General features: G+C 43.6%; 1 protein-coding gene across 4 annotated transcripts; it reads left to right on the top strand.

Annotated features, from left to right (window-relative positions):
• Positions 1-506: 506 nt before the first annotated feature.
• Positions 507-12,930, top strand: LOC137372196 (gamma-crystallin S-1-like). 4 transcript variants are annotated; one of them, XM_068035793.1, is made up of 3 exons: positions 507-524; positions 7,560-7,802; positions 12,655-12,930. In XM_068035793.1, exons 1-3 carry the CDS (start codon positions 507-509, stop codon positions 12,928-12,930), a joined length of 537 nt encoding a protein of 178 aa, XP_067891894.1. The 4 variants fall into 4 exon arrangements, with proteins under 4 accessions (XP_067891894.1, XP_067891893.1, XP_067891895.1 ...); XM_068035792.1 differs by lacking the exon at positions 507-524 and adding an exon at positions 3,577-3,624; XM_068035794.1 differs by lacking the exon at positions 507-524 and adding an exon at positions 7,467-7,475.
• Positions 12,931-13,937: the final 1,007 nt, after the last annotated feature.

The following is a 13,937-nucleotide window of genomic DNA, read 5'->3' as shown; positions in this document are numbered from 1 at the left end:
AGGGAAAGAAACCTAAATCAGTCTCCAACTTTTGAAAGAAGGAACCCAGGTGATAAATCATTTGGGGTTCACCTGATGTGCTTCCAGTGTGGGAAATCTGGGCTTGTCCAGGCAAATTGTTGGTATTCCAAAAAAACACCAGGAGGCGCTGCAGCCAAACCACTGTCTGAGGCTATGAAAGTGGTAAGCATGTGTTCTAATATAACCCAAGAACAGAACACATACCAGAACTTTTTACAAAAAGAAAAAATGACTCCTTTTGTATCTCAGGCACCAGACAAAGAAATAACGATACTCAGTATGGTTTTCAAACCCTACTGGCAGCCAGTTTTACAGAAATGCCACATGAAAGCAGAACAAATACCACATTATTGGTAAATGGACTTACTGGAAAATGCTTGTAGGTTCCCTTAGTTAAAGAGTACCTACAGAGTAAGTTGTTCACCTGGGGTAGTGATGGTTGGGATTATTCTGAGCTTACCAATGCAGGGGGTAAACCTATTGCTATGACCGAGGCAGGAAGAGTGCACTGTCTTTTCTAGTTCCACTTCTCCACAGGTCCAAACATATATTTTGAATGCTTACCCAGTTACCAATATGGTCAATTATATACTTTACTCTTTACCCCAGAATAAAATATACCAACCAGGTTTCTTTAATAAAGAACAAAACTATCAGTTTGTTGTAAAAACAAGACTTATCCAGCAAAGATGCAAAACATTAACATACAGATTGAAATATGAAAGTCCCCCTCTTAAATACCCAACACACAAACTCACACGCACACTGAAAAAAAAGTTCTCTCTGCAGAGTCTTTTTACAAAAAAAAGACAAAATAAAACTTTGTCTAAATACTTGCTAATTCTTGAAGAAGAAAGAGAATATGTGGAAGGATGTCAGTTGTCCCTTTTGGTCTGGCAGGTACATGGAGATGGGTCACTGGGATCTTTTCTGTAGCAGTTCTTCTGGAGATGTTGAGTATTAGTCTGGTAGGCTTTCCAGGAGATATGTGACATCAGGGGTTTCAGTTCTCACACTCCCAGGGTTTTTTGAAAGAGGAGCTGTGAGAGGGTCTCTTACAGCGGTGCAGGAAAGATGAGCTGGGGGTTTCTTTTCAGCAGGCTACAAAACCAATTGTTTTTCAACACTGTCCACACCCCAACTGAATCAAAACAATATCTCAGAAGCGAAACCAATTCCTGACCCTCATAAATCTTGACATGTCACTTCTCTGTAAACATCTTCCCATGTCACCAAGGTTTCTGTTGTTTATTTATCTTAAGGCATGTTGTTATGTGATTGCCTTTAAGAATAATGTATGTTTAAGATCTTAGTATGCGAATGAGCTGAGTGCCAGGATGTAGTCATGTGACTACATGCCAGTCTCACCCTGCAACTGTAACACCAAGAGGCAAGACCTGCAAATAGATAGCTCTGTACTATATATAGTTGTTAGCTATTCAATAAATCTGTTTGAGATCCTCAAGTACCTGAACTCCACGCATCTCACTTAGATGCATCAGACAACATAAAGAAGCTTCTCATTGCACATGTGATATCCAGTAAAGGTTTGTTTTCAAACAAGACCTCTCAGTGTCCTTTCATTGAACTTTCAACAAAAAAACAAAGTCCAGCATCTTCAGCCTTCCAAAATGAATCCATTTCCACAATTAAAATATGTGTCTCAAAAAATATTTAACAAAATATGGAAGCATTTTCATAACATTATTGCTGGGCAATGACTTGGCAGGAAGCACAGTACTGTATAGTGAGGGTTCAGAGCAGTCAAAGAACAGTACAGCACAGGAACAGGCCATTCGGCCCCCCAAGCCTGCGCCGATCTTGATAAACTAAAACCTTCTGCACTTCCGGGGACCGTATCCCTCTATTCCCATCCTATTCATGTATTTGTCAAGATGCCTCTCAAACATCGCTATCGTACCTGCTTCCACCACCTCCCCCGGCAGCAAGTTCCAAGCACTCACCACCCTCTGTGTAAAGAACTTGCCTCGCACATTCCCTCTAAACTTTGCCCCTCTCACCTTAAACCTATGTCCCCTAGTAACTGACTCTTCCACCCTGGGAAAAAGCTTCTGACTATGTCCACTCTGTCCACTCTGTCCATGCCACTCATAACTATGTAAACCTCTATCATGTCGCCCCTCCACCTCCGTCGTTCCAGTGAAAACAATCTGAGTTTATCCAACCTCTCCTCAAAGCTAATTCCCTTCAAACCAGGCAACATCCCGGTAAACCTCTTCTGTACCCTCTGCAAAGCCTCCACGTCCTTCTGGTAGTGTGGCGACCAGAATTGCACGCAATATTCTAAGTGTGGCCGAACTAAAGTTCTGTACAGCTGCAGCATGATTTGCCAATTTTTATGCTCTATGCCCCGACTGATGAAGGCAAGCATGCCGTATGCTTTCTTGACTACCTTATCCACCTGCCTTGCGACTTTCAGTGACCTGTATGCCCAGATCTCTCTGCCTGTCAATACTCCTAAGGTTCTGCCATTTACTGTATTCTTCCCACCTGTATTAGATCTTCCAAAATGCATTACCTCACATTTGTCCGGATTAAACTGCATTTGCCATTTCTCCGCCCAAGTCTCCAACCGATCTATATCCTGCTGTATCCTCTGACAATCCTCATCACTATCCACAACTCCACCAACCTTTGTGTTGTCTGCAAACTTACTAATCAGACCAGCTACATTTTCCTCCAAATCATTTATATATACTACAAACAGCAAAGGTCCCAGCACTGATCCCTGCGGAACACCACTAGTCACAGCCCTCCATTCAGAAAAGCACTCTTCCACCACTACCCTCTGTCTTCTATGACCGAGCCAGTTCTGTATCCATCTTGCCAGCTCACCTCTGATCTCTTGTGACTTCATCTTTTGTACCAGTCTGCCATGAAGGACCTTGTCAAAGGCTTTACCGAAGTCCATATAGACAACATCCACTGCCCTTCCTTCATCAATCATCTTCGTCACTTCCTCAAAAAACTCAATCAAGTTAGTGAGACACGACCTCCCCTTCACAAAACCATGCTGCCTCTCACTAATAAGTTCATTTGTTTCCAAATGGGAGTAATTCCTGTCCCGAAGAATCCTCTCTAATAATTTCCCGAACACTGACGTAAGGCTCACCAGCCTATAATTTCCTGGATTATCCTTGCTACCCTTCTTAAACAAAGGAACAACATTGGCTATCCTCCAGTCCTCTGGGACCTCACCTGTAGCCAATGAGGATACAAAGATTTCTGTCAAGGCCCCAGCAATTTCTTCCCTTGCCTCCCTCAGTATTCTGGGGTAGATCCCATCAGGCCCTGGGACTTATCTACCTTAATGCTTTGCAAGACGCCCAACACCTCCTCCTTTTTGATAATGACATGACCCAGAATATCTACACGCCCTTTCCTAGACTCATCATCCGCCAAGTCCTTCTCTTTGGTGAATACTGATGCAAAGTACTTATTTAGGACCTCGCCCATTTCCTCTGGCTCCACACATCGATTCCCTCCTCTGTCCTTGAGTGGGCCAACCCTTTCCCTGGTTACCCAGGAGAGTCCATGGAGTCCACGGAGACTGGAGAAACTGAGGGGAACAAACAAAACTCTGCACTGCTGCAGAGGGCTGGGGAAGTCCCAAAAATCCCACAGGGTGTGATAGGGCCATTAAAGATTAAAGAGTCTAAAGGAAAGCCAGTGGAATTTAAAAAGGTCAAGACAGAGCCAATGAAGTTTATAATGCCAAGAGCCTGAAGAATTTAAAGGAGCTGAGATAAAAGCAGCAAAGTTTGAAGGAAAAGCACCAAGATATATTTAACCGAAATCTTCTTTAAAGATTTAAATAGGGACAAGAAAAGTTCCCAAATAGGCAAGCCAAAAGTGAGGGAGATGTCTCACCTTGTTGAATTGCCACCAGGGAGTGCAGTGGAAGCTGGACAACCACCTGTGAGCAGTAGTATCCCAGACGACATGGGGCAGGTTAGGGGAAGAAAAATCCCTAGTGCAAAGGGACAAAGGAAGGTAAAATACCCTAAAGTAAACCATACTTGTGGAAGTCACCAGAAAACTAAAAGTGAGGTCAGTGTGGATGTGCCCACTGAAAAATCAAAGGGTCGGGTTCTAAATCTAGAGCTAACTGAGCCCAGCAAAACAGATTCAGAACTCACTAAGGACAAAGTGCAGAAGGAGAACTAAATGTTTCTCAGCAGCTAGAAATATTTTATCACCCACTTTCACCCTTGAGATAAGAATTATCAATGGGGCGGAACTTGAATTATTAAACCCACGTGCTGTGGAAACAGCAGTAAAAGGGTTAAAGCCTCTACAAACAGTGAAATTTGCAAGCAACCTAGAACAATGCAGTAATTAAAATTTGCATATCACAAGTCTTGGAACAGTAAAAGTGGGAAACGGATAAAAGAGAACACCAAATGTTCTAAACAGAAATTTTCTAGGGCAAAACTTCAATGCCCAAAAAGTAAAAGTCAATTACAATTGAGCATCCAAAGAAAAGGGGATGTAAAAGCTAGACTTAAACCATGAAAGGCAATGGTGTAGTGGCATTGTCACTGGACTAATAAACCAGATGCCTGGGCTAATACTCTCGGGATATGGGTTCACATCCCACCACGTTAGATGGCGAAATTTGAATTTAATGCATAAACCTGAAATTAAAAGTTAGCTCAATGGTAATCATGCAACCATTATCAATTGTTGTTAAAAACCCACCTGGTTCACTAATCCCCTTTAGGGAAGGAAATCTGTTGGCCTACATGTGACTCCAAGACAACAGCAATGTGGTTGGCTCTTAAATGCCTTTAGTGGGCAATAAATGCTGGCCTAGCCAGTGATGCCTACATCCAATGAATGAAATAAACTGACAATGCTAGCTATAGCAGTTGTAAGACTGAAATGTGGATGCCATGTGTGCATTTGTGTGATTCCTAGACCTTACTTTGTTTTTTCTTTCTAAATCAAAAGAAAACAAATAACATAAAAATTAATTACAAGGAATTTCAGTTTTTCCCTTTTGGTGGGGAAGGTAGGTTGGTGGGGGGGGGGGGGGGGGGGAGGGTGGTGGGGGTGGGCAGGTCGGTGACGCTCATGTAAAGTGCAGCAATTGAAACTACATTCAATCAACCTGAAAACTAGACCTTTCTTTTTAAAAAGTGAACAATGTGCTCTAAAATGGCCACCAAAGGTTAAAAGTCCTGGCTTTGTATATTCAAACTGTCTACTGGCTGTTATGAACAAAAGAATACTTTCAAAGCTAAGAGGCATCAATTTCACCCATTATAAACCCATCATGCGACATTTTTGAATTGAATGGTTTCTTCTGAAACAAAGAAGGTGTGAAGTAGCCGCATCCTGGGCTATTGTCAGTCACGATAGGGAGAAAATCTGTCTCCAAACAGAGGCAGACGTGTCTCTGAAGAGAGAGAGAGAGAGTGACCGAGAAAGAAGCATCGCCAAAAGCTTGTCCAGTTCGGAGCTGAGAAAAAATCCAACAAGTCAAGAAGTAGGGTGCCCTGCTGTGAATTCCACATTTTCAACTTGTGCAGCAGTGAATTAGAAGTGATCCCCCCTGATTCAAACTGAGCTTTCAACCAAGAGAAAAATCTATAAACCCCTCAGGCGACAACCAAATAGAACTTGACCTCCCAGAGAATTCAACAGGTTTATCATGAGCCCAGAAATTGTACCTCACTTAAAAAAACACTTACCCCTTGTCCTCTCTATCTGTATCTTCTTGTGTGTATGTGCGTGTATGTGCGTGTATGTGTGTGCACGCGCAAATGAATGTGTGAGTGTATAAGGTTGTGACAATTTCAGGATAACGCATATTGTTCAATAAGTAATTAATCTTCAGTTTTAAACCTACAGGAAAACCTGTTGCTGTCTGTTACTTTGACAAATAAAACACAAAGGGGTTAAACCCTCATAACAAAAAACACTTGCTGCAGTCATAGAGTCATCGAGTTATACAGCACAGAAACAGGCCCTTCGGGCCATTGTGTCCGTGCACCGTGCATCAAGCACCTATCTATTCTAATCCAGCACTTGGCCCACAGCCTTGTATGTTATGGCATTTCAAGTGCTCATCTAAATACTTCTTAAATGCTGTGAGGGATCCTGCTTCTGCCACCTCTTCAGGCAGTGTGTTCCAGATTCCAACCACTCTCTGGGTGACAAACTTTCCTCAAATCCCCTCTAAACCTTCTGCCCCTTAACATAAATCTATGCCCTCTGGTTATTGACACCTCCACTAAGGGAAAAGTTTCTTTATATCTACCCTATCTATGGCCCTCATAATTTTGTAAATCTCAATCATATCTCTCCTCAGCCTTCTCTGCTCTAAGGAAAACAACCCTAGCCTATCCAGTCTCCCTTCATAGCTGAAATGCAACAGCCCAGGCAACATCCTGGTGAATCTCCTCTGCACCCTCTCCAGTGCAATCACATCCTTCCTATAGTGTGGCAACCGGAACTGAACACAGTACTCCAGCTGTGGCCTAACCAGCATTTTATACAGCTCCATCATGACTTCCCTGCATATTCTATGCCTCAACTAATAAAGGCAAGTATCCCATATACCTTCCTAACCACCTTAACTACCTGTGCTGCTGCCTTCAGTGATCTATGGACAAGTACACCAAAGTCCTTTTGACCCTCTGTACTTCCGAGGGTCCTACCATCCATTGTATATTACCTTGCCTTGTTAGTCCTCCCAAAATGCACTACCTCACACTTCTCAGGATTAAATTCCGTTCGCCACTGTTCCGCCCATCTTACCAGCCCATCTATATCGTCCTGTAATCTAAGACTTTCCTCCTCACTATTTATGACATCACCAATTTTTGTGTTATCTGCGAACTTACTGATCATGCCTCCTATATTTCACGTCTAAATCATTAATGTACATTACAAACAATAGGTGGGAATTGAACAGTAAGAACCACCCACACCCCTCACCATATGACCGTAACACTATGCAACCCTAAAACATCAAAATAGTTGTGTCAATATAAAGCTTAGTCAAAGTGACAAGTATTCACCTACTCCATACTTGTATTCAAAATAACTAATAAACAAAACAATAATATCCAGGTTACGACAGCTCAGCGGAGTTCACAGTTCAATGTTTTTTGTATATTCTACTTTGGGAATAGCTCTGGCCTCTCATCCTTTGTTTCTTTTTTCCTACAGGACAATCAAAATGACATGAAAGCAGAACAGAAAGAACAATAGGAATCTACTGCTTTGAATAAAGGTGCTTTGCTGAAATATCTGTGACACATTTTAATTCGTGTTTTTTTTTTGCTGATGTGTGCTTGGGATTGATGAAATAACAAAGGTAGTCTCTGCAATGGCCTCTCAGTCAAACATATAAATACTGAGCATCCGGAGCAATCATACATCCAGGCTTTTGCTTTTCCAACTGAGAATTCAAAATGGGAAAGGTAAGGTTACCTCTCATATTTTTCACATTTTATTCACAATTCATTGGAAAATAGAAATATTCATCAAATTTGCTTTCCCTACAGGTCATCTTTTACGAGGACAGGAATTTCCAGGGTCGGCACTATGAGTGCAGTAGTGACTGTGCTGACCTGTCCCCTTACTTCAGCCGCTGTAACTCCATCCGTGTTGACAGTGACTGGTGGGTGCTGTATGAGAAACCCAATTACATGGGATACCAGTATGTTCTGAGCAGGGGAGAATATCCTGACTACCAGCGCTGGATGGGATTCAATGACAGCATCAGGTCATGTCGCAGCTACCCATCTGTGAGTAATGAATTCACGGTCCTTATAGGCATAAATGAACTTGTTCACTGTATTATATTTGTAATGGTCTGTTTATCTATTATTTAATTAATAAATCAAAAATTCCAAAAGTTTATCATTCCCACTTTAATGGATTTCCTTAATCATTAAGCAAAATTTTAATTTGAAATCTATGTTGTCAGCTGCAATTGTTGGCCTACAATGTAACATTTCCTCAGGGTTGTCCTGATTGATCCCTATAACTGTGATGAAAATCGGTGGAAACGCTGGATACACCGGTCGGTGGGCGGCAGCGGGGTATCGGTGCCAATCTTCCACAGAAATTACGGCAACCAATCAGGACAATCTCTGAGCAAACCGCCAGTGAAATATGTCCTAGGAAAAGAATGAATAAAGAATCCAATACTGGTCAAACTAGCTCTCTTGGAGAAACAGATGAAAAAGCAAATTGATTCACAATTGAGATGGGTTTCAATGTTTGAAATGTGACTACAAAACGAAACTATGATAAGCAATCTTCTTCTCGTCTTCCATATCCAGTGGCACATGAGGTAGCCTTCCACTACTGTTACGTCCAGCAAATGACACCTTGGATTGTTTCTGTAATGCCTTTTATGTAGCTGTATCATCAGCCTGACCCAGGCTGAAAGGCACTGGCTAGGGGGTTTGACACTTCATAATAAAGGAATAGATAGGGTAGTTGGAGAGAAAACATTTCTACTGGTTGGGAAGTTGGGGGCATAGTGTAAAATTAAAGCTGGATCTTCCAGGAGTAAAACTAGGAAACATTTCTACACGCAACGAGTGGTAGAGGTTTGGACTCTCTTCCACAAACAGCTATTTCTCTAACACAACATAAAAGCAAAATACTGCGGATGCTGGAAATCTGAAACAAAAACAAGAAATGCTGGAATCACTCAGCAGGTCTGGCAGCATCTGTGGAAAGAGAAGCAGAGTTAACGTTTCGGGTCAGTGACCCTTCTTCGGAACTTCGGAGCTATTTCTCTAGGTTAATTGTTAGTTTTGTTAACCGAAGATATTAAAGGATATGGGGTAAAGGCAAGTATATGGAGTTAGGTCACAGATCAGCAATGAATGGTGGACCAAGCTCGAGGAACTAAATGACCCACTCCTGTTCATATGGACCTATGTTCCCATCAAATGCAAGTATCGCACTGAATGCCAAATCAGTATTCAGAGACTCAATTTTCGTTTCTATTCACCAGGGCTGTCTGGAGTGGGACTTCAATCCAAAATCTTCCAGTGCATAGATTTTAACAGCTAATAACATGTATTGAATGTTTGATTTTTTTAAAATTCATTCATGGGATGTAGGCATCACTGGCCAGGCCAGCATTTATTGCCCATCCCTAATTACCCTTGAGAAGGTGGTGGTGAGCTGCCTTCTTGAACTGCTGCAGTCCATTTGGGGTAGGTACACCCACAGTGCTGTTAGGAAGGGAGTTCCAGGATTTTGACCCAGCGACAGTGAAGGAACGGCGATATAGTTCCAAGTCAGGATGGTGTGTGACTTGGAGGGGAACTTGCAGGTGGTGGTGTTCCCATGTATTTGCTGCCCTTGTCCTTCTAGTTGGTAGAGATCGCGGGTTTGGAAGGTGCTGTCTAAGGAGCCTTGGTGCATTGCTGCAGTGCATCTTGGAGATGGTACACACTGCTGCCACTGTGCGTCGGTGGTGGAGGGAGTGAATGTTTGTAGATGGAGTGCCAATCAAGCGGGCTGCTTTGTCCTGGATGGTGTCGAGCTTCTTGAGTGTTGTTGGAGCTGCACCCATCCAGGCAAGTGTATTCCATCACACTCCTGACTTGTGCCTTGTAGATGGTGGACAGGCTTTGGGGAGTCAGGAGGTGAGTTACTCGCCTCAGGATTCCTAGCCTCTGACCTGCTGTTGTCGCCACGGTATTTATATGGCTACTCCAGATCAGTTTCTGGTCAATGGTAGCCCCTAGGATGTTGATAGTCGGGGATTCAGTGATTGTAATGCTGTTGAATGTCAAGGAGACATGGTTAGATTCTCTCTTGTTGGAGATGGTCATTGTCTGGCAGTTGTGTGGCGCGAATGTTACTTGCCGCTTATCAGCCCAAGCCTGGATATTGCCCAGGTCTTGCTGCATTTCTACACGGACTGCTTCAGTATCTGAGGAGTCACGAATGGTGCTGAACATTGTGCAATCATCAGCGAACATCCCCACTTTTTGACCTTATGATTGAAGGTAGGTCATTGATGAAGCAGCTGAAGATGGTTGGGCCTAGGACACTTCCCTGAGGAACACCTGCAGTGATGTCCTGGAGCTCAGATGATTGACCTCCAACAACCTCAACCATTTTCCTTTGCACTAGGTATGAATCCAGCCAGCGGAGGGTTTTCCCCCTGATTCCCATTGACCTCAGTTTTGCTAGGGCTCCTTGATGCCATACTCGGTCAAATGCTGCCTTGATGTCAAGGGCAGTCACTCTCACCTCACCTCTTGAGTTCAGCTCTTTTGTCCATGTTTGAACCAAGGCTATAATGAGGTCAGGAGCTGAGTGGCCCTGGCGGAACCCAAACTGAGCGTCACTGAGCAGGTTATTGCTAAGCAAGTGCCGCTTGATGGCACTGTTGATGACACCTTCCATCACTTTACTGATGATTGAGAGTAGGCTGATGGGGCGGTAATTGGCCGGGTTGGACTTGTCCTGCTTTTTGTGTACAGGACATACCAGGGCAATTTTCCACATTGCAGGGTAGATCCCAGTGTTGTAGCTGTACTGGAACAGCTTGGCTAGGGACACGGCAAGTTCTGGAGCACAGGTCTTCCAGTTGCAGGAATATTGTCAGGGCCCATAGCTTTTGCAGTATCCAGTGCCTTGAATTGTTTCTTGATATCATGTGGACTGAATCGAATTGGCTGAAGTCTGGCATCTGTGATGCTGGGGACTTCAGGAGGGGCCGAGATGGATCATCAACTCGGCACTTCTGGCTGAAGATTGTTGCAAATGCTTCAGCCTTATCTTTCGCACTGATGTGCTGGGCTCCCCCATCATTGAGGATAGAGATATTTGTGGAGTCACCTCCTCCAGTTAGTTGTTTAATTGTCCACCACCATTCACGGCTGGATGTGGCAGGACTGCAGAGCTTAGATCTGATCCATTGGTTATGGGATCGCTTACCTCTGTCTATCACATGCTGCTTACACAGTTTGGCATGCAGATAGTCCTGTATTGTAGCTTCACCAGGTTGAGACCTCATTTTGAGGTATGCCTAGTGCTGCTCCTGGCATGCCCTCCTGCACTCTTCATTGAACCAGGGTTAGTCTCCCGGCTTGATGGTAATGGTAGAGTGGGGGATATGCCAGGCCATGGGGTTACAGATAGTGGTTGAGTACGATTCTGCTGCTGCTGATGGCCCACAGCGCCTCATGGATGCCCAGTTTTGCATTGCTAAATCTGTTCGAAATCTATCCCATTTAGCACGGTGATAGTGCCAGACAACACGATGGACGGTATCCTCAATGTGAAGGCAGGACTTCGTCACTCCTACCAATACAGTCATGGACAGGAGCATCTGCAGCAGGCAGATTGGTGAGGACGAGGTCAAATATGTTTTTCCCTCGTGTTGGTTGCCCCACCACCTGCCGCAGACCCAGACTAGCAGCCATGTCCTTTAGGACTCGGCGAGCTCGGTCAGTAGTGGTGCTACCGAGCCACTCTTGGTGATGGACATTGAGGTCCCCCACCCAGAATACATTTTGTGCCCTTGCCACCCTCAGTGCTTCCTCCATGGTGTTCAACATGGAGGAGTACCGAGTCATCAGCTGAGGGAGGGCGGTAGGTGGTAATCAGTCGGAGGTTATCTTGCCCATGTTTGACCTGATGCCATGAGACTTCATGGGGTCCAGAGTCGACGTTGAGGACTCCCAGGGCAACTCCCTCCCTACTGTATACCTCTGTGCCACCACCTCTGGTTGGTCTGTCCTGCCGGTGGGACAGGCCATACCCGGGGATAGTGATGGCAGTGTCTGGGACATTGTCTGTAAGGTATGATTCCGTGAGTATGACTATGTCAGGCTGTTGCTTGACTAGTCTGTGGGACAGCTCTCCCAACTTTGGCACAAGCCCCCAGTTGTTAGTAAGGAGGAATTTGCAGGGTCGACAGGGCTGGGTTTGCTGTTGTCGTTTCTGGTGCCTAGGTCGATGCCGGGTGGTCCGTCCGGTTTCATTCCTTTTTATTGACTTCGTAGCGGTTAGGTACAACCGAGTGGCTTGCTAGGCCATTTCAGAGGGCATGTAAGAGTTAACCACATTACTGTGGGTCTGGAGTCACATGTAAGCCAGACCAGGTAAGGACAGCAGATTTCCTTCCCTGAAGGACATTAGTGAACCAAATGGGTTTTTACAACAATCGACAATGGTTTCATGGCCATCATTAGACTAGCTTATAATTCCTGATTTTTATTAATTAAATTCAAATTCCACCTTCTGCTGTGGTGGGATTTGAACCCATGTCCCCAGAGATATACCCTGTCTCTCTGGGTTACTAGTTTAGTGATAATACCACTATGCCACCGCCTCGCCCTTTTGATAAATATTGATAATATTGATAAAATGGTTAAAGTGTGATTGTTGAATATCTAATATCCAAACAGAAAATGTTGGAAATACACAATAGTTCTGTCAACATCCGGAAACAGAAAAGGGCAGGTTAATGTTTTGGTTGGAGAATTTGCATCAAAACATCAAAATGTTCCCTGATAATATTACATGCATAACACAACTCCTTTGCAATAATTTTTTGAGTGTTCTATAGATATATTTATACCTGCATGCCAAATATTTCATTTACTTCTATTACAGTACCGAGGTGGAAACTACAGAATGAAGGTTTACGAGAGGCCTGACTTTGGAGGACAGATGATGGAATTCATGGATGACTGTCCATCTGTCTATGATCGTTTCCGTTACCGTGACATTCACTCCTGCCATGTGATGGATGGTTACTGGATCTTCTATGAACATCCCAACTACAGAGGCCGACAGTACTTCATGAGACCCGGTGAATACAAGAGATACAGTGACTGGGGCGGCTACAACTCAACTGTCGGATCTTTCAGGCGTATGAGGGATTTCTAATTCCTTGTTGAAAATTAGCTGTTTTCATGCTGAAATATTCCTAAACATAATAAATGTGCTATCATCAGAACTGATTTCCTTTTTGTTATTGTATCTCAGTGCCTCTGCTGTTACAGACATTTTATGATCTTGAGAGGACAATAATTATGGAGAAACATTTTTTGACCATGACATTGAAAAAAGAGAATACAAAGGAACGGATGTTAATTTTCTTTCTTTCAGTTATTCATTCAGACAGCTATTCAGATGGATGGACCCTACCATGTTTTATGCAAAGTGAAATGATTTAACTTGAAAGCAACATGTAAAGAAATTGTAAGATCAAATTTTAAAAACGTACCATCCAGCTAATAGAGCCCATTCCTTTCCATCGGCCTTTAACTTCATTTGCAATATACTTTGGCTAACCTATTCATTTACAAGAGGCAGCAAATAACATTAAAATGTTCCATTCAGTTCCAGAAGGAAGCACGTGGTAGGTACCAACGACCTAGGTAGGACCAAGAAAGAGGTTCTGCTTAGACAGTATGAAGAGCTAGGCACCAGGCTGAAGAGCAGAACCTCAAGGGTAATAATCTCTGGATTAATACTTCAGCCACGAACCAATTGTCAGATGGCACATAGATTAGTGAAATGAATATGTGGCTCAAAGACTGGTGTGGGAGAAGTGGGTTTTGGTTTGTGAGGCACTGGCACCAGTACTGGGAAAAGTGGGTGCTGTACTGTTGGGATGGTCTGTACCTGAACCGTGCTGGGACCAGTGTTTGAGCAAACTCAATAACTAGGGCAGTAGCGAGTACTTTAAACTAACAAGGGGGGGTGAGTGATCAAGCCTGGATAAATGTAGCAAACCAAGGGGTAGAGTCAAGGCAGGAGAGCAGAATAGTAATATGGGAAATGAAGGTCAGAGAATGGCAGGAAGGGACAGATAGAAAAAAAACTAAGAACACACAGTCATGACTAGATGTTACAAAGATATCAAAAAGACAAAACTAAAGGCTCTGTCG

This window comes from Heterodontus francisci, chromosome 7 (genome assembly GCF_036365525.1).
Source record: "Heterodontus francisci isolate sHetFra1 chromosome 7, sHetFra1.hap1, whole genome shotgun sequence".
In the NCBI taxonomy this organism is placed as follows: domain Eukaryota; kingdom Metazoa; phylum Chordata; class Chondrichthyes; order Heterodontiformes; family Heterodontidae; genus Heterodontus; species Heterodontus francisci.
Note: the sequence above shows the minus strand (reverse complement) of the source record. Positions and strands in the feature narration are given on the sequence as shown.

Coding starts and splice junctions, on each gene's coding strand:
- LOC137372196 (XM_068035792.1), top strand. CDS start 3,577: ATGGAGTCCACGGAGACTGGAGAAACTGAGGGGAACAAACAAAACTCT. Junction 3,625..7,559: donor AGGGGAACAAACAAAACTCT/GCACTGCTGCAG, acceptor CTTTCCCTACAG/GTCATCTTTTACGAGGACAG. Junction 7,803..12,654: donor CATGTCGCAGCTACCCATCT/GTGAGTAATGAA, acceptor CTTCTATTACAG/TACCGAGGTGGAAACTACAG.